Source organism: Schistocerca nitens, chromosome 2 (assembly GCF_023898315.1).
Source record: "Schistocerca nitens isolate TAMUIC-IGC-003100 chromosome 2, iqSchNite1.1, whole genome shotgun sequence".
In the NCBI taxonomy this organism is placed as follows: Eukaryota; Metazoa; Arthropoda; class Insecta; order Orthoptera; family Acrididae; genus Schistocerca; species Schistocerca nitens.
In genome coordinates, this window is record NC_064615.1 from 370,596,401 (window position 1) to 370,616,493 (window position 20,093).

Consider the following 20,093-nt stretch of genomic DNA (forward strand, 5'->3'; position numbering starts at 1 on the left):
AAAAATTGACCTGGTATTCTGACCCTTGTTCATCCTGCAAAAGTTGGCCAACACCTCTTCCATGGAGCTACCTAACAACACCACTTTCTTTTCTTTACTGATTTCCCTACATTCTTATTTTTCGGTTTGCTGCTGAAAGTTTGTTGTGCCCTGTCTACACCTGCAATTGCTTGAGGCTCACCAGCTTCTAACTGAAGCAACAGGTCAAATCTATTATCCACATTCGCCACGAAGCTGTCAGACAAAGTTCTAGGCCTGTTCCTCCTGTTGCCTGTTGCCACTTCCCACCTCTCTTTACCCTTCTCCCTCCTTAAGCTGCCTGATCTCCCCTGGCCTTGTCTAACTCAGCCTGAAGGGCGGCAATTTTCCCCTCCTGTTCTAATATCTTCCTATCTCTACTACAAATCCTACAAAACCACTGATGAGTCTCATTTACTTCCCCTATTCCCACGCCACTACAGTCGCCCACATGGAAAAAATTACAGCACCCAGGAATATAAACACACAGATTCACACGTAAGAAGCAAAGATATATACAGCAGTATACAAAAGGGATCGACACCCCATTTGTCGTTCTGTAGGCCTACTGTGTTATAGTCATTGTCGCCTGTTGCCACAAGTACGAGCTTCATCTTTATATTACTCTAAGTGGACAAGCAAAGCAAATAACATTGTCAGAAGTGCTGTCATACGTTAAATTTGGCATTAGAAACATTTCATCCACTGACATATTCACTAGTTTATCAATATCAGAGAAATGCTGTACCTTCTGCTATAAAAGGTGGAATGTATTGTCATTTATCCTACATTTTATTTGTATGCCTTCCACATACCCTTGTAATGTATGCACTGATGGAAACATAAAACATTCTGAAAAGACCTGTATGCCTGAGTTCTGTAATATAATAAACAGCTTATTTTTGTCTTTGCATCTTGCAGCACATTTCTCCTTCAGTGGCATGCTAATCTGGCTTAACAATTTATTTATTTACCCATCCTTGGACATTTTAAAATGTATGGATGTTGTCAGTTGCGTACATTCATATATTTATACAGTTTGTTGTTACATGTAGTTAAACATTGTGACATATAAGTTATTTACAATCATTTTTTCTCCTTATCAAAATATTGTGAAACAAAAGCTATTTACAATCATTTTGCACTAAGGAATTCACTTATAGTTTAAAAGCAGTTTTCCTGCAAAAACAATTTAAGATTTTTCCTAAAGCGGAGCATGTTATCTGCTTCTTTTATTTTCTGTGGCAGTTTATTATACAGTTTTACACCTTCATACAAGAAGATATTTTGAGTCTTATGCTTATTCTTCCTGCCTAGATGAAGACAGTGACTTGTTCTTGTACTATAGTTATGAAAACTGCTATTTGTGCTATAATTTTCTCTATTTTTCTTGATGTACACTATGATTTGGAATATAAATTCACAAGGAACAGTTAGAATTCCTAACATTTTGAAAAGTTCTCTGCAGTGGGCCCTCTTACTGCTTTTTGTTATAATTCTTACTGCTCTCTTTTGCATTTTAAATACTGTTTGTAAATTCTGAGCACTGTTTCCCCAGAAAATAATACCATAACTGATTACTGAATGAACATAACTAAAGTATACAGTTCTCAAACATTCACTACTGCATGCGGATACAAGGACTCTAAGTGCATAACATGTTGTGGATATCTTTTTCGAGAGTTTAGCATGTTCATTCTACTTCATTTGGCTGTCAGTGTGCAACCCTAAGAATTTTGTTGTATGCACATCATCTATGGAGATGTTATCTAGTTTTAAATTTAAGAGACTCTGTTTTCTATTCATTCTAAAGCATATTGCATTTCTTTTCTTTACATTGAGAGTTACTTTGTGTTCCTGAGACCATTTGTGAACATCCCTCAGCACTTCAGTAGAATTTTCCAACATTTGTGCTGGTGTCTTACAGGTGATTACTAGGTTGCTGTCATCCGAAAACAATATCTTCTCTCCATGGCTGATATGTTGCGGGAAATCATTTATATATACCAGAAATAATAAAGGGCCTAGTACACTTCCTTGAGGGACCCAAATATTAATATATCGTGGATCAGATATATGTTTCTCAATGTACTTTGATCCACTGGAGACATGTGTGATCTCTACTGACTGTACTCTGTTTTCTAGATATGAACGAAACCATTTGAGAACCACTCCCCTCACTCATAGTGCCTCTAATTTATGCGACAGTTTCTGGTGGTCAACTGTATCAAATGCCTTAGACAGGTCTAGGAAAAGGCCAGTTGCATGGCTGTTCTCATCTAGTGCTTCTAAAACTGTTTTTGTAAATTGTGCTATTGCAGATTCTGTACCTCTACCAGGGCTGAAACCCTGCTGGTCATTGCAGAATAGGTTGAATTTACTTAGATAGCTCAAAAGCCTGTTTTTCATGATTGTTTCTATCACTTTGGAAAAGCGTGACAATAGGGCTATTGGTCTGTAGTTCTCAACGTTTTCTACGTCACCTTTCTTGTGAACTGGTAAAATTTTTGCATGCGTCAGATAGTCAGGGAAGCAACAGTTTTGAAGGATTCATTTATGGTTTTTGTTAGTGGAGCTTTGATACAGTTTATACATTTTTTCAGCACACACATTGGGATTTCATCTAAACCTGCAGAGGTTTTGTTCTTTAATTGCCTTACAACATTGCATACTTCCTCCCAAGTAGTTGGAAGCAATACCATTGAGTTTGCTGTATGCTTCTGTATTGGTTGATTAGCACCCTTTGGAAAATTTTTCTGTAAGTTCACTGCAATGCTGCTAAAGTAGATATTCACATAAGTTGCTAATTCTTTTGGGTTACTTTCAAAGTTTTCCTTGTTCCTGATTTGTGTGTTTGTACCTCTCTACTTCACAGTTTCTGTTTCTTGTTCCACTACAGCCCATGTAGCTTTACTTTTATTATTGGCTAAATTTATGAACCTATCGTTGACTGATTTTTTTTGCAGTGTTGAGTACCTTCCTGTAGATCCTTTTGCAGTTTTTGTAGTAGTGCAAAAAAACTGGATCACTATTGTCCGTTTTACTGCAGTTTAGGTATTTACAAGTTTGAGCACTTTTCTTAATTCCTTTAGTAATCCATTTATTGCTGGTGGGTTTTCCAATGGGAATAATGCTTTGGGGAATGTTTCTTCTAATTTTAATTTAAACTCAGACATAAATTTGGAGAACTTACTATTCAGTTTAGTTTCTATGTATACTCCTTCCCAACTTTCATGTGCTAACTTTAAGGAAAACTCTTGCAAAGCTGATGGAGAGTAGACTCTTTTATATACATGTAGTTTTGATTCTTTTTTTACACAAGCTTTTACTTTTATAATCTGACATAGATGGTCAGACAGTCCCAGATTTTTGACAAGTACATCACAGTTTTCACTGCCTACATCTGTACCTACATGGTCAATGGTAGATTATGAATGTGTGGTTATTCTTGTTGCACAGTTGACTAGTGATGATAGACCAAAACTATGTAGGATATTCATAAATGTGTTACTGGTGTCATCTGTTTTAGTTGTATTTATGTTAAGTCCCCACACAAAAGGATATTATGTTTCAGAGTCAACGCTACTTCTAGGCTTTGTATAAGTTATGAAAAGAATATCTCCAAATTACCACTGGGAGAACGATATACACATAATATAGTTAGTTTCTTCGGCATATTTATAGCAACTATCTCTATTGCTGACACTTCAAAGTCTTTGTCTACACCTAGCATGATAATATCATTTCTGACTTTAAAATCAATGCCATTCTTAACATAAATTCATGATCCTCCACCTTTCATTGTGTTTCTGCAATAAGAACATGCTTGGACATATGAGGGTAAATTAATATATAAGATTTCACTTTCTTTACACCAGTGCTCTGTAATACAGATAACAGTGCTGTCTAAGATTTGTAACTCGACTTCCAGCTGTTGCACTTTGTTTTTTACACACTGAATATTTTGGTGGAGTACTGTTAGACATTTAATGTTACTTATCTTGGTGGCTTCTTTTTCATCATATCTGCAATTAAAAAATCCTTCAGATGGGAAGGAGGTGTCCTTTCCATCAACTTGCTGGTTGTTTCCATGTCTGCTGCTGCTCCTGCTATTGCTGGGATTTCTGCTTTTGCTGCTGTCTGTGATGCTGCTGTTGGTGGTGATGCTCTTGTTGGCATTTCTGTTCCGATTATTGTTTGTACTGCTGCTCCTGCTATCGCTGGGATTCCTGTTGTTACTGCTGTCTGTGATGCTGCTATTGGTGGTGATGCTCTTGTTGGCATTTCTGTTCCGATTATTGTTTGTGGTGCTGCTCCTGCTATTGCTGGGATTTCTGTTGTTACTGCTGTCTGTGATGCTGCTGTTAATGGTGATGCTGTTGTTGGCATTTCTGTTCCGATTATTGTTTGTACTGCTACATTTTGTGTATCTGCTATTGGTTGTGTTTGTTCTGCTGCTTTGTTTGTTGCTGGTATCATATGTGATGAGATAGCTTCTCCGTTTTGAGTTGATAGAATAATAGACATGATGTTGTTTTTTGTGTACATCATCTCAGCCATCTCATTTATTCTAGAACCTATGAACTTTTTCCCATGAATATTTAAATGCATACTATGCCTGGTGAAGTGTTTCCTTTCCAAGAATTTCACATCTAGGAAGTTTGTGTTTCTGTATGCTATGCATATTTTGCGAAATTGCCTGTTGGCCTTAATAATTTCCTGGTTGACACATGACGTTTCTATTAGATCATATCTGTGTGGTATTCCAGTCACTATTACACTTTCATTTTTCACTGTATCTAGAGTTTTCCGGAGGTCACGGACGGCACTTTTTAGTTTATTGCAATAAACATCGTTTGCACCACCAATTATAACGAAAACCCGATTTTCTTGTGCAGTGTTATCACACTGTATGTTCCTTGTCACTTCGTTCATAGGTGTCCCAAGTTTTACATGGCTGGTAGCTCTAAGATTGTGTTCGTTTTGCAAGATTTTTGCGAGATCGCGACCATGACTGTGTGAGTAAACAACTAACTTGGATTTCCTAAGATATGTGTTTCTGCCATTACTGCCTTTTGGGGCAATGCTATTTCTATATTTTCGTATATCAGCAGCGTCTGTTGGATGGCAGTCAGTATCATTAAAGTCTTCCTTGTTTGCTTTTACACCGTCTAGAATGACGAAATTGTTCTGTATTTTTTTAGACCTAGGCCTGCTGTAAGCACTTTCTGATTCACAGTTTTTGTTTTCAAGAGGATTCCTCAATACTTGCTTTAGATTTTCCAGAAATTCTACGTATTTTCTAGCTGCATTTATATCACAATAAAGCTCATGTAACACATTTAGTTCAATTCCGGTACTGCACATTGCCGTTGCTACTTGGAGACCGTTACACAGTTGACCACAGTCGAACGAGATTTTATCAGAGTTTTATTTCGCAAAACAACTTGAGCGATTACATTTATGCATTAGCGAGCATGCTCTAATACCTTTTTCCACTACAATATCACATGAACAAGCCAAAGGCATCTTTTTTTTAAATCTAGGAATCATATAGTTTCAAAATTTGTTTGTTATTCTTTACTTAATCCTTCTGGTACAGTTTCTGTTGCTGTCTGTATTTAAAATTATAGGCACTTTTCTTGTGCTGCAATAATTTTGCACGAAGTCAAGCAATCTGCACATTCTGACACTTCACACGCTTTTGCAAGACACAAATAACTACACTTAATCTAATCACTTCATCGTCAAAGCATGTCTGTATTGACGATTCAGATGAATCTTGCACTGGTGTCAATAAGCTTACGGCGATCACATAGACTCGACTATGTGATCGCCGTAAGCTTATTGACACCAGTGCTTACTAATTTAAGTTATATATTACAGCACTGAAGATGGTCACTAAGTGACCGAAAATCGATTTTGCGATAATAAACAAAAATATACGACCAATGCTGTCTATCCTTCCAAGTAGACTATGGTGTTACTGCACGAAGGAATCGTTGCGCGCGCATGCGCGGCGTCCCCTGTAACAGCTGTCGCCTCTGTGTTTTGATGAAAGGCGGACGGTGAGGCGCAGGGTGGAGAGTTGCTGGGCGGGCTGCCGTCTTCGCTGTCCGGTTCGTGGCAAGCGCTGCTGTGGCTGCGTATAAACAGCAGTGCAGTATGCAGGTCCCGTGTAGTTTCGTGCGTGTTATTGCTTCTAATCTTGATATCCTCTCTAAACCCGCGCAATTCATCAGCCAGGACATCACAACGTTGAAGTAGCCTTGCATTGTCTTCGGACAGTTGGTCGATTTCAAGGCGTTGTGTAACTAAGTTCACTGCGGCAGCTTTGACCTCCTCAGATAGAATAGAAACTGTCTCTTTGTCTTGTTGACAGGACGTATTCGAGCTGCATTCTGTCGGTGTGGATGCGGAAAATCTCGCCGAAAATTTTTGTTTAAAATCCACTGAGCAGAGTCCAAAGAAAAGTTATGAGCAGTTAAGAAGTCCAATCCTAATACTGGCTCGTCGATTTCTACTACCGAAAATGTCCGTTCATAATGATGTGTATCATCGAAGTAAATGCGAAGTTGCGTTACACCATAAACCTTTAATGAGGAATTGTTGGCTGCTCTGATTTGGTGAGGTGAATGCGTGATTGTAGAAGTGACCATTGAACGTGGAATGACACTCACATAGGCACCAGTGTCCACTAAAAACCATTTCTGAGAAGCTATATCCTGGATATACAAACGTCCGAGAAAATAATTCGGAAGTACCAGCCTGTGATCTGTTAGGCGACTTGACGCCACAGTGCTGACCGGTGCGCCTACAGCGGTCCGCCGTGCGTGTTTGGGCGCATTGCACAGGGTGAGCGGCAATTCCTGGCTGTATTACCGAAACGGAGTGATACCAGCAGAGAGGATAAACTTGCTGATCCTGTGTTGTTACCGGGTGAAGGACGTCACTTGAAGCTGTGGTCTGGGATGGTGAAGGACGGTGTGGAATCTGGTGCTCAGCCAGTGTACTCTGTCTGTTGTTTTGGAAAGATCGGCCTCTGCCACGCAGGGGAGGCGTAATATCGAGGGGGGACACGTAGATAACTTTCTTCTGTTGATTATCTTATATGCGGCGTCGGCCAGCAATAATTTCACTTGTAGAGGTTCCTGATCGTGTGATAGGAGCTGCAGTTGGATAGCTTGCGGCAGCTTTGCAACCCAGAAAGAAAGTAAAGCTTCATCTGGCATAGTTTTGCTATCCAGACTGCTCTGATACGTCGCCACAGTTGTGAAGGAGTCGAGTCTTTGAGATGTACATCTTGCAGTATGTATAAAACAGACTCTTGCGTAGTCTTAGCTAGACGTTCTCAGATCTGTTGTTTTGCCGGTGCGTAACGATTTGCGGGGGCCGCCGACAGCACTAAGTCCTGTACCCACTCAGCGTGATCCTCTAGGGCATTAATAAGAGCAATAAATTTAGCACTGTCTGAATCAATGTTTAGGGCGGTGAATATAGTCTCTGCCAAAATAAACCACGTATGCGGATTGTCCATCGTGAACCTTGGTACTTTAGGAATTTTCTCACTCTTGTGTTGTGGATGTAACAGATTTGATAGCACAGCGGACGGGAGTGTTTATAATGCTGTCACTCGCGGCGTTCGCGGCGGCTGGTTTAAACACGGCTGGCGCAGGAGGCGCGGCAGGCGCAGCCGGGACTGCGGAAACAATCGGGGCGGGACGACTGTCCAACCAGTAATTGTTGTCACAGAAATTTGTACCCATCTGTTTTTGTAGTGAGTCTTGTAGTGGGTGGGGAGAGAATGTGTCCAAAACTGATTTATCAGCAATATATGGGGAGCTCCAAGTGATCTGTGGGCTCGAAAAGTCTGTGAGGTTCATAGTGTTGGGGCACTTTTGCACACTACATGTCAGGAGGTTGTACATACGACGCACTGTGAGTCACAAATTTAGGCACAGCACTCATGATTGGTTTGTTATAGACGAACGTAGAAAAAGATTTCATAGCAGGTGACATCACTGACAATGCTGAAAGAGTCCACAACGGAATTGTTGATGTCCACGGCGTTGTACTTATCTTCCAATTTTATCCCAGTTGCTGGTGGCGTTGTGCATAGGAAACCGTGGAAAGGCAGTGTAGATGCACCATTAGTATCATATCGTAGTCGGAAAGGAGCGGAAGGTGAGCGATGTGGAGATATCGAAGTAAATGGCCACATTGTCGAATCGGACGTATGTTGCGCGTCGGAGGTCACCAGTATGGCGAATGTTATAACACAGAAAACACCATTTACTTTCACTATGTAATATTTTTATTAGCACAAGATAAATCAAAACACAAAGAAATTGCTTTCGACAATCACGGTAACAGTCATGTCGAATGTCTCACACCAACTAGTCAACAACCAAAGTAAGTAAAACGAAGTACAAAAAAGTAAAGATATTAATATTTTCTGGCAGTTCTGCCACAGTATATACCTCTCAGGGTCCTTAAGGCCCGTCCACATGCAACGATCTGTCTGCGCGAATGTCTGCGCACATCACATCTGCGCAGACAGATCGTTGCGTGTGGACAGAAGATTTGCACCAACCTGAGGTGTGTGCAAACCTGGAAGTTGGAGGTTTGAGCGAAACCTCTCAAATCTGTGGGTCAAACCACATCTGCGCTGACAAGTTGGAGCGTGAGGACAGGAAATCGCCGCAAATCTGGCGCGAAACAGCTGTTTGCTCACTCTAGTGTTTGTATTTGCGCGCACAGGGCATTAAAATGGCCGATACTCGTCAGTGTTCTCGAGAGTTTGTAAGTGAATTCATTGAAATATATAGAAACCACCCATGTTTGTGGAAGATTAAAGTAAAGAATATAGTGACCGAGACAAAAAGACAGCAGCATACAATGCTCTAATTCAAAAAATGGCGGGTATTATTTTACTCAACGCTTGTTTCGATATTGCAGTTGAAAATTCCAAATCGTTGTAAGCTCCTTCCTGTTGCTAGGAATCTTAATGTTACCGCCAGCAGTTCGTGAGGAGAAATTGCCCTTCTCTATACAAGTATTTTTTCTCATAATAAGAGGGGTTACAAGGATATGAGATGAACATCAACAAAACCAAATGAGGATACTGGAATGTAGTCGAATTAAGTCGGGTGATGCTGAGGGAATTAGATTAGAAAATGAGACACTTAAAGTAGTAAAGGAGTTTTCCTATTTGGGGAGCAAAATAACTGATCATGGTCGAAGTACAGAGGATATAAAATATAGACTGGCAATGGCAAGGAAGCGTTTCTGAAGAAGAGAAATTTGTTAACATCGAGTATAGATTTAAGTGTCAGAAAGTCGTTTCTGAAAGTATATGTATGGAGTGTAGCCATGTATGGAAGTGAAACATGGACTATAAATAGTTTGGACAAGAAGAGAATAGAAGCTTTCGAAATGTGGTGCTACAGAAGAATGTTGAAGATTAGATGGGTAGATCACATAACTAATGTGGAGGTATTGAATATATTTGGGGAGAAGAGAAGTTTGTGGCACAACTTGACTAGAAGAAGGGATCGGTTCGTAGGACATGTTCTGAGGCATCAAGGGATCACCAATTTAGTATTGGAGGGCAGCGTGGAGGGTAAAAATCGTAGAGGGAGACCAAGAGATGAATACACTAAGCAGATTCAGAGGGATGTAGGCTGCAGTACGTACTGGGAGATGAAAAAGCTTGCACAGGATAGAGTAGCGTGGAGAGCTGCATCAAACCAGTCTCAGGACTGAAGACCGCCGGCCGCTGGTGGCCGAGCGGTTCTGGCGCTACAGTCTGGAACCGCGCGACCGCTACGGTCGCAGGTTCGAATCCTGCCTCGGGCATGGATGTGTGTGTTGTCCTTAGGTTAGTTAGGTTTAAGTAGTTGTAAGTTCTAGGGGACTTATGACCTCAGCAGTTGAGTCCCATAGTGCTCAGAGCCATTTGAACCATTTGACTGAAGACCACAACAACAACAACAAGCTTTAAGAGATAATTATAAGTTTCGACATCCATCCGCAAATAATTTCGCCAGTCATTAGGTTCGCCCTGCAACTCTCGCAGTAAATTTACGTGAGAAAACTGCTTTCGCTTTGGCAGCCACTGTCTACACCATTTTGACCGCTTTCTCTGTTTCCTGCGGTTGGTCTGAATGTTTTTTGCAACACAAGTTGCGAACACAGACCACAACAGAAATTCCTCCATTTCTATATTTCAAAATAACTGAATTAAATTTTGTCGTTTACAGGTAGTCGCTTGCCACTGATATTTCTTTTCTACACCGACAGATGGCGGGCGAGTAGTAGATTGGGGTTTGTGTCGTGTGAACGCACCACATTTGCAGCGATCTTTTGCATGTACAGACATCTGCGCCGATGTCTGCGCAGGCAGATCGTTGCGTGTGGACCGGGCTTTAGGAAACATAAAAAAACAGATGTGGTATCTTCTTGTCGTTGCTGAAATTTACTGCACTAAAGACAATTCCATTAGTAAAATCCATTGTACAAACCAAAATAAACAACTATTTTTCGCTTTCACGATCGCGCCGAACTCAAATAGTTTTTTTTACTGGCCGCTTTACGCGCTGCTGGCGCGGTAGGCAACAAAATTGAGGCGAAGTGGCGCACTGTTATGCTGGACCAAGACCACCTACAATAAATGTATTGTAGGTGGTGGACTGTGGCTTTATCCTCAATTTAAGTTTCTCACTCTTTGATCTTTGACTCTACTGTGTAGCAGCAGCAGCTGCTGTGTGGTGCAGCATATTTTTTTTTACGAACTTTGGCTATTTCTAGCGCTACTTTCAGTTTTTGTTGTGGGTACCGGGAAGTAATAAAATGACAACTGTGGAGCTGAAGGATGCTAAACCTGCTGCAGATCCGATTTTCACCTACGAACGTGACGATACCCCTCTCGTAATTGACAATGGCAAGTGACGGTTGTTATATGCGGTGACTACAGTTTCAAGACGAGGAAAGTGAATGTATTTGTTTATTTCCAGGATCTTACCAGTGTCGAGTGGGATGGGCTGCAAGTCATGAGCCCATGATGATTTTCAAAAATCTTATTGCTAAACCAAGAAAAGAGCGGGGTAAGAAGGTTCGTATTTCAGATAGTAAGTCCGAAATGTATGTTCCCCAAATATGAGACATATCAGAAATGTATGTTCCCGAGCTTTTTTTCAGTTTTTCGAGGTGTTAGTAATGCTATGCTAGGGAGACACTCAATCACTCCATGAGCAAATAGCAACAGTGACCTAAATGATACAGGTATTTTACAGTTTGTATTTCTGCGTACAAACAATTAGTTTGGGCTCAGATGTAAGGCGTTCTAATCATTGTGCCAGTTCGTCTGCTTATGTCGCTAATAACGACGTTTTGGAATATCCTAATTTTTCAGACTTACGATAACGTATGTTGTAGCAGTAATAATTTATTTATCCTTCAACAGTATTTTATAATGACATTAGACGTGCCATGTTTCTACAGCCTTAAACAAAATATATAATTTGTGTACATATTAGGCGGAGATAATGAAAGACAAGGTAAAAATTGTTAAGTAACAAAATTACTATTTGTCACATAGATGAGTAGTAACAACAAGCATCGGTAACATACAACCTTACAGACTGAAGCAAAATACACCAAAAAATTTCACCAATATGCCATACCATACTACAGAAACAATCTTATATAATATGGGAACACAGTTTTTAAGGGAATTAGCAAAAATACACCACACAAAAAATACATTTTTCTAGTAGGCCCTACATTCTTTCTTCTGTATTCTTAACACTTATCTTGGTATTCCTTTATATGCTCCTCGGGATGATGTTTTCCGTAGGTGACTCTTTGGACACAATGTTCCTAATTAACATTTAAATTCATTTTGGAATAGGGTGATGTCCTCTCTGTTTTTATGCGGTTTGGACTGTGTTGTGGAAAAACCGATCAGCTTGTCAATTGAAGCCATTTTATTTGTTTGTGATAGTCAAACAAAGTAGGCCTCTCTTGTGTAAATTTACAGAATTTTTTTACTTTGTAATAAAATTTGCAGAATACTGGAAGTTCCTTGTAGGATATGCGACAGATCTTGAAGCATGCATTCATTTGGCCTAATATGTATTGAAACATTGTACTATCATCTTGATTTATGTTATTTAAAATAATTTGGGAGCCCCTCTTGTTGCTTAAATCCTGTCTGAAATTTGCATTTAGTTTATTGTTACGTTAATGAATAAAGTGCACTGTAAATGTTGTAGCAATAACTACATCATATATACTCCTCAAGCGTGTGTCAGAGGGTACCGTGTACACTACTAGTAATTTCCTTTCCTGTTCCGTTGACAAACAGAGTGAGGAGAATACAACTCCCCATATGCTTCTATATGTGCCCTAATAATTTCTCTTGTCTTTATGGTCCTTAAACGGGATGTACGTTCGTGGCGGTAGAATTGTTCTGCAGTCAACTTCAAATGCTGGTGCTGTATAAATTTTCTCAATACTGCTCTGTAAAAAGAACTTTGTCTTCCCTCCAGGGGTTTCCACTTGAGTTCATGTAGCATCTCCGTAATACTTGCGTAGGCTACTGATTGAACCTATCAGTAACAAATCTAGCAGCCCACTACTGAATACTTCGATGTCGTCCTTTAATCTGACCTCATGGGGATCCCAGGCACTTGGGCAATATTCGATAATGGGTCACTCTGGTGTTTTACACACAATGTCCTTTACAGATGAAGTATGCTTCCTAAAATTCTCCCAATAAACCAAAATCGACCATTCATCTTCTCTACCACAATACTCACATGGTTGTTGCATTTCATATTGCTTTCCAACATTACACCAAGAAATTTAAACAATGTGATTTTGTCAGGCAGCACACCACTAATGCTTATTTGAACATTAAAGATTTTTTTTTCCCCCACTCATTGGCATTAACCTACATTTTCTACATTTAGAGCTGGCTGCCGTTCGTCACACGAACTAGAAATTTTATTGAAGTTATCTTGTATCCTCCTTCAGTCACTCAATGACATCACCTTTCTGTGTATCACAGCATCATCAGCAAACGGCTGCAGACTGCTGCTAATACTGCCCAGCAGATCATTTATACTTTAGTCACTTATTGCAATATGTTATTTCGTCGTTCGTGCTACGATTTAATAGTGTAATTACAGTGTGATCTTCCTGAATGAAACAGTTTTGGAAAAAGATTTTTAGTATTTCGACCTTTTCTGTGTCATTTTGTTTCATTGCCATTATTGTCACAGAGTGCCAGGACAGATGGCTTCCATCTGCTTACTGATTTAAGATAAGTTCAAAACTTCTAAGGATTTTCTATCAGGTTGGTAGGTAGTTTTACTTTTGTATTCTATGAACACTTCACCCTTACACTAATTTTGGCTTCAATTTTTTTTTTTTTATCTGTAAGACTTCGGATATATTTAAATCTGTTTACCATAGCCCAAATTATTTCAGATTCTGAATGTGTACCAATTTCACCAGACATCTTATTTTTTATTGCCATAAACACTTCATGACCAGCATTTCAACCTATCATTGCAACAAATATCCAATCTAAGTTTAGAATTTCGTTGCTATGAACCTCTGGTTTCAACTAGCTTTTTGGCCCCCAGTACTGTGTGGTCATTATTACCATTTATAAGTGAGACTAGTTCTTGGACCTTTCCATGGATGCTCCTGCAGTTAACTAACACTTTATTAACATTTTCTTTCTCTAATCTACGAAGAATGCGACCCTGTCTGAGCTCGGAACACTTCTTACTGACCCTGTGGAAGGATTTCTCTTTTCTGAAGGATTCATGAGGCATGCGTCATGTACTGCATTATCTTAATAGCTGCTCCCTGTGTATAAGGCATGCTTGACCAATTAAGGGAGACCTACATTTCTCCTGATAGCTAAGGTGAAGAAATCCACATCCAACGTGGTCACAGAATTGTTTAAGCATCCATTTTAGCCATTTAGAAATCCACATCCAACATTGTCACAGAATTATCTGAGCATCCGTTTTAGCTTGCCATTTGACTCATAACCAGAGTACCATCATCGGTTCCAGGATTGATGCTTGAAAACGAGAGTTCTGCTTCAACCCTGTGAGTGAGGCTAACTGTCCTCAAGCCAGCCAGCCACCTACCTGTAGAAACTGAGGATGACCTATGAAAACATGCAGCAGACATCATTGGTGCTGACATGAGCCATGATTTGCAGCCCATTGCACCCAATGTATTCATTTACTGCCAGCAGAGCCTCCTACATATGTCCGATGGAGCCTACCATCAGGAAAGCAGAGTGGCTATTGGCCTTCTTTCCCAGCCCGACCTTTATTATCCTGAGGGGCTCTGTCACCTGCCTAACATTGGAGCTCCCAGTGAGAAGCAATCCCCCCTTGTGGGCTTTTCTGGACCTCTGAGGAAGATCAGCTACAGTTCCAATGGGTGTGACATATTGGGCTGGCTCAGATGTGCTTTTGGCAGAGGCAATGCCTCACACCTGCCTGATGTGTAAGGAGACAGTCATATGGCCAGTACCCACTTTGCCATCCTCCCAGAGATTTGTGATTGTGGCACTGTTCACCAATTGTGCAATGGCGAGGTGCAGTGGCATCAGGGGTCACAGTGATGTAGGCTCCAATAATGCCAAAGCGGGTCGACAGAAGCGTCCGATCCCACGTGTCGGCTTTGACCAGTGACGTAAGGGTGTTGTCGTGTGTGACGTCATGACGGCGCGGAGTTTGGTTTGAGTGTGGCGTGTTTGTAGATGTCATCGTGTTGTGGTTTGTTGTGCTCTCTGGTGGTATGTTCAGGGTTTTCGTTCGTGTGGTGTAATGGGCTCAGTTTGCTTTTGCTCATTATCCAGAATTGTTAGTGCGTCAGCTGTGTTTGTAGTGGAATTCGTTTCAGTGAGTTAACGATTTTGTGTGAAGGTTAATTTATCGTGTTCGTTGTACGTAGTGTGGTAATTTTAGTAAAATTAATCGGTTGTTTTTGTTCAGGAATGGATATGATGGATAAAATTAAGTGCGCAGGTCAAGGGAAGTGTTCGATCCCGATGTGTGGCTGTGTATGTTGGTATCGGGAGATGTTTTTGAGCTATATAGGCCAAGGGAAGTGTTTGATCCTAATTTATGGGATCGGGAGCTGCTGTTGAGCTATATAGGTCAAGGGAAGTGTCCGATTTCAGATGATATTGTTTAGTGGTATTTGGGGAGTTTTGTGATGTCGGTTTTTTTTGGTTTTTTTGTGTGGTTTTGTATGGGGATGGGCGTCTAAATTTGTTTATATTTAGTTTGCCCACCACCCAAAACACCCCTTTCCCGCACTTGTCCCGTTAGTGTCATTAGGCTTCTTGTGGAAAGTGTGTGTGTTTGTTTTTCAATGTATTTTCGGCCTCACAATGTGTACATAACGACTATATATGCGCCATATTGGAATCGTGGTTTATGGTAGTTTCCGCCATATTTGTGACGTCATGGGTCAAAGCAGACTACCAACACACTTCTGGCCAGAACCAAATGAATTTCTGGATGCCTTTGGATGTGTCCTATCAACTGATTACTTTATTCGGTCGAGTTGTACCAAATATTTCTCTGGTGCCTGTACCACATGAGCTTCGGCACTATTGTACACGAGAAGGAATTCAGGGCCAACAAGGAATGCAGCAGCCACCACATGGTCCAATGGGATCTGTTCAGTGTACTGCCTAGCAGTAAAATGACCATGGACAATGACAAGATATGCATGGCGTCAACTTTGATGCTTCCCCATATCACCACAGAATCTAGGCTGATTCTGTTGATTTCTAGGGCAACTTTTGACGGGTACTGCCCACCATGGTGTCTCCAAACCAAACACGGCCATCACCTTGTGTCAGAGGAAATCTGGACTGGTCTGTGAATAACACATCTTGTCAGTGATGAAGTTGCCAGTTGACATAGGAATGGTGCAGACCTGAAGGTGAACTGCCAGATCTTGTCATATCAACCAGGGTACTCAAAAAGGACATCTCATAACCAATTCTTACAGTCTGATCAGACATAGCAACTCCAGTGCCCCTTGTGAGATCATCTTGCGGTGCTCTGACATGGCACCACAGCACCAGGTATCTGCCTTGAAACGTGTCGGCGACCTTTCCTAACTTGAATTTTGTGCTGACCTGCCTCTCTGGATCAATTTCTTTTAGAAACCTGTTGATGCACTCTGCCATTGACCTACTCTGGCCCTTGTGCTAAAGTCAGCTCTTGTTGGTAGCTTTCACTCCAGGCATCATTTATTTCTTCCTGATTGTTCTGCTTTTCTCCAGTTAAATGTCCATCTTGTCACATGTATCCTTTGTAAATTTAAGAGTGGTTCATCAAGAAGATAATTTCTATTGTCTATCAAAAAGACCCTTGGACTTCTCATCTTACAAGGGAAACCCCCCTCAGATTTAGTCGTAAGATGGCCCAGTGGCTAGCCTGTCAAAAACTGAACACAGATCAAGCATGAAAACAGGAAGAAGGTGTACTGAACTTTGCAAAAAGAAGCAAAATAGAAACAGTGAACGGTTCAAGCTCAATATGTGCAGCATTGACTATACTGGCGTAGCCATGGCGTCGTGGTTAAGTGGTCACAGTGTTGGACTGCAATGGGGAAGATCCGTGTTCACTTGTGCACCAATTTTTTTTTTTTCCACAAAATTATGCACTATCCATGTGGTTATCGATATGTTTGTTTGCAGTATTCACATTTGTGTCCGTGTTGTGCCGTAACGTTTGTTTGCAACAGTGAATAGTAAAAAAGGGATTTCCAGACATACGTACCTCCTAATTGTCTGTGCAAGTGGCACATGTTACAACTCTTGCATTTTGTTTTGCAAGTTTTGTTTTTTGAATTCCTTTATTGAACATAGTTTGCACCAGCTTATTTGTAATTTTCATTTCCTACTCTCACTGTTCATCACATTTGCTTGCGATGACAATATATCATTACCATGTGACCAATTCTATAACCAATTTATAGTATGACAATTACCAAGACTACAGGAGAAAAGACACATCAGCAACTGGATGGGAAGTTCATAATTTTGTGAAAAAAATTTGGAGCACAACACGGATCTCTCCCTTCATAGTACAACTCTGTGACCGTGTAACCACAACAGCATAGCTACAGAACTATGCTTGATGCTGCACATTGTGAGCTTGAACCATTCACTGTTTCTATTTTGCTTTTTTTTTTTTTTTTTTTTTTTTTTTTTTTTTTTTATTGTTCGGTACACCTTCTTTCTATTGTCATGCTTGATGTGTGTTCAGGTTTTGATGGGCTATCCACTGGTCTATCTTATGGCCGGATCTGAGGGGGTATGATGGGGAGTTTTCCTTGTTACTAGTATGCTCTCCAAGGGTTTGTAAAAACTTATGAACATGGTTGACTTTTTCTGAGACGTACTTTGTTTAAAAAAATAAGAAAACAAATCCACACGAGAAATCACACAAAGCAAGCAACGGAGTTTGAGCAGCTCCTCTGGTTTCTATAGTCTGCAGCTCATGGTCTAGTGGCTAGTGTTGCTGCCTCTGGATCACAGGGTCCCGGGTTCAATTCCCCGCTGGGTTGGGGATTTTCTCTGCCTGGGGACTAGGTGTTTGTGTTGTCCTCAACAGTTCATCATCATAATTTGTGACAGTGGCTAGATTAGACTGTGTAAAAAAATGGCCTGTGTAAAAATTGAGACTTTGTATGGGTGCTGATGACTGCACAGTTGAGTGCCCCATGAACCAATCTTCTTCATCATCATCATCATCATCTGGTTTCTATAATTTACAAACAATCTAACAGTTCCTCAGTGGCACTGATAATGTTTTTAAATCACTGAAACACAGCCTAACAGCTTCTAGTGAGCACTCCATTGTTTTTCAGAAGAATTGTCTGTCTATGTGTTATAAGGACATCCATCAGTTTCAGCTCATTTCACACCTTTTCCCTCAACATTTTTGGGCTACTTACTTATGGTCCCCCTTTTAGGATTTGACCTTTACTTTTCTAAATTTCAAAGAAGTGCGGCCCATTTTGGGAAGGATGCCTTGTATGGTGCATAATCTGTCTACTGTGCAGTGTGATCTTCTGGACATGCTATTAGGGTGGATTTATGTTTGCACCCAAAAATCCAGTGCTGTAGGCAATCTGCCATGTGGGGGTTCTTGTTGTACCCTCACGCTTGTGCCCCCCCCCCCCCCCCCCCGCCCTTCCCCACATAATGCACTGCCGATGGCCTGAGCTCTAATCTCTCCATGTATGGCGAGTAGTAGTTGCCTGTCTACCCAGGAAAAGGCTACTATGCCATTTAGCCTTGACATGGTGCGGTAGTGTCCTTGGGGAGAGCCACTGATAGGAGTGAGTAGCATCAGTGCAGATGATCTGCAATGACACTGATCAAACTAACCCATACTTGTGACAGCACCAATACAGCTGTCACAGCAGGTAGAAACAAGATTTTAATGCAGAGGCTTACAACACTGTGGTGTTTTTCTTTGACCGCACCATGGGATGAGAGTCAGGCAAGGAGAAATGGAGGTGAATAGTTCGCCTAGTTCTTGGTATGCTCCAGAACTGACGGAGAATCTTTTGTTACATTTAAGCCACTGTTTTGCATTGTAAATATTGAGTATAGGTTTGGAACAGTCATTGCAGTATAGAAAGTATCTCTGGTTAGTGTTCAGAGTTTTGATCAATAATCTCAGCCACTTCAGGTCTGCGACAAGCTCGGGCAAGTACCAGGTGCTATCTCGCCTCGTAACATCCTTAATAGGATCCAAGGTGTCACCACATGTTGGGATCTAACACTACAAAATGCACGCTAACCTAGAGTGATGTAGGTACATTTTGTTCATCATGTTTAGAGAGATCATAAGGATAATAGGGCGGATAGTGTACCTTTGATCCTATCCTGTGATGGAAATATTTTACCTTAGAAAGTTAAGGTCATGGTTTATAGTTGTGATGTGAACCCTGATTTTCCTCCTCTTATGAGATGGTTTAGGTGCCAGAGGTCTAGGCTCTTTCTCCTGTTGTATTAATGAGGCTGTGTGTGGGACATGTGGAAGGACGGTACATGAGGGGAAACTTACAAACGACCCCTTACACATGTAAACTGCCCAGAACACCAGCCTCCCCTCATTTGAAAACAGGTTTAGTTTTCAAGAGGAAATAGAAAATCCAAGATTATAAAAAACACTTGACCACCTTTCGTATCAAGATGCTAAGAAATAGTTGGAATAACTCCACCTGTAGGATGTGATATCAAACTTTGCAAACATTGTGTCAGAAACCACACCAAATGTGATGACTAGGTCTCTAACACCAGCTCCTGGCCCTAATGTCAGAGCTTGTGTTTAAGACAGGTAAGGGGACAGCAGATCTCTCAACCCCCAAACCCACAGTAATAAAGCAGTTAATTTCGTAACTGGAAGTCTGCCTATTTAACACTGAAGCTGCAACACTTTTCAGTGAGGCCCTTGGAACATCCTCAATCATAGATATTACAGTCTGCAAACCAAGAATCTCACCCTTAATCTAGTGGTCTGTTCATGGCGGCCTCTGTGAGAGTGACCATTTTCCTATTACTGTCTCTTTCTGGACCCATTGACCAATGGAACATGTACGACACTGGTCACTTTGGAAAGCCAACTGGCAAGCTTTTACTTACAAGGCAACTTTTGAAACCAGTTGGAAGAAGGATATTGAAGAACTGGCAGAAGAAGCATCTGTCTATTATTGACATGATTATACATGCTGTGGAAGCAATGATACCCTATTCTTTAGGTTCTTCCCAACGGACACTGGTGCCATGATGCTCTGAAGAAATATCTGAAGGTATCAGAGAGTGCCGCAAGGCACTTCAACAACACAAGTGCCATCCCTCCACAGAACATTTAATAGCACTCAAGAAACTTTGACAGTATGTGTCATGTATGGGGACTCCACACCCCATCGTCTGTACACAGTAATTTTGGAAAGTGCCTCAGTGGTGACATCTGTACTGATCCAATGATCTTTGCTGAATACTT

General features: G+C 40.9%; 1 protein-coding gene across 2 annotated transcripts in view; it reads left to right on the forward strand.

The window, feature by feature from the left end:
- The first annotated feature begins 10,783 nt into the window (after positions 1-10,783).
- Positions 10,784-20,093, forward strand: part of LOC126234407 (actin-related protein 5) — a 171,606-nt gene continuing 162,296 nt past the window's right edge. The window contains exons 1-2 of one of the 2 annotated variants that reach the window (XM_049943096.1): positions 10,784-10,960; positions 11,034-11,131. In XM_049943096.1, the coding sequence (XP_049799053.1) occupies positions 10,870-10,960; positions 11,034-11,131 (189 nt within the window). In that variant the 5' untranslated portion in view covers positions 10,784-10,869. The remainder of the gene's footprint in view (positions 10,961-11,033; positions 11,132-20,093) is intronic. The other variant, XM_049943097.1, reaches the window with a different exon arrangement.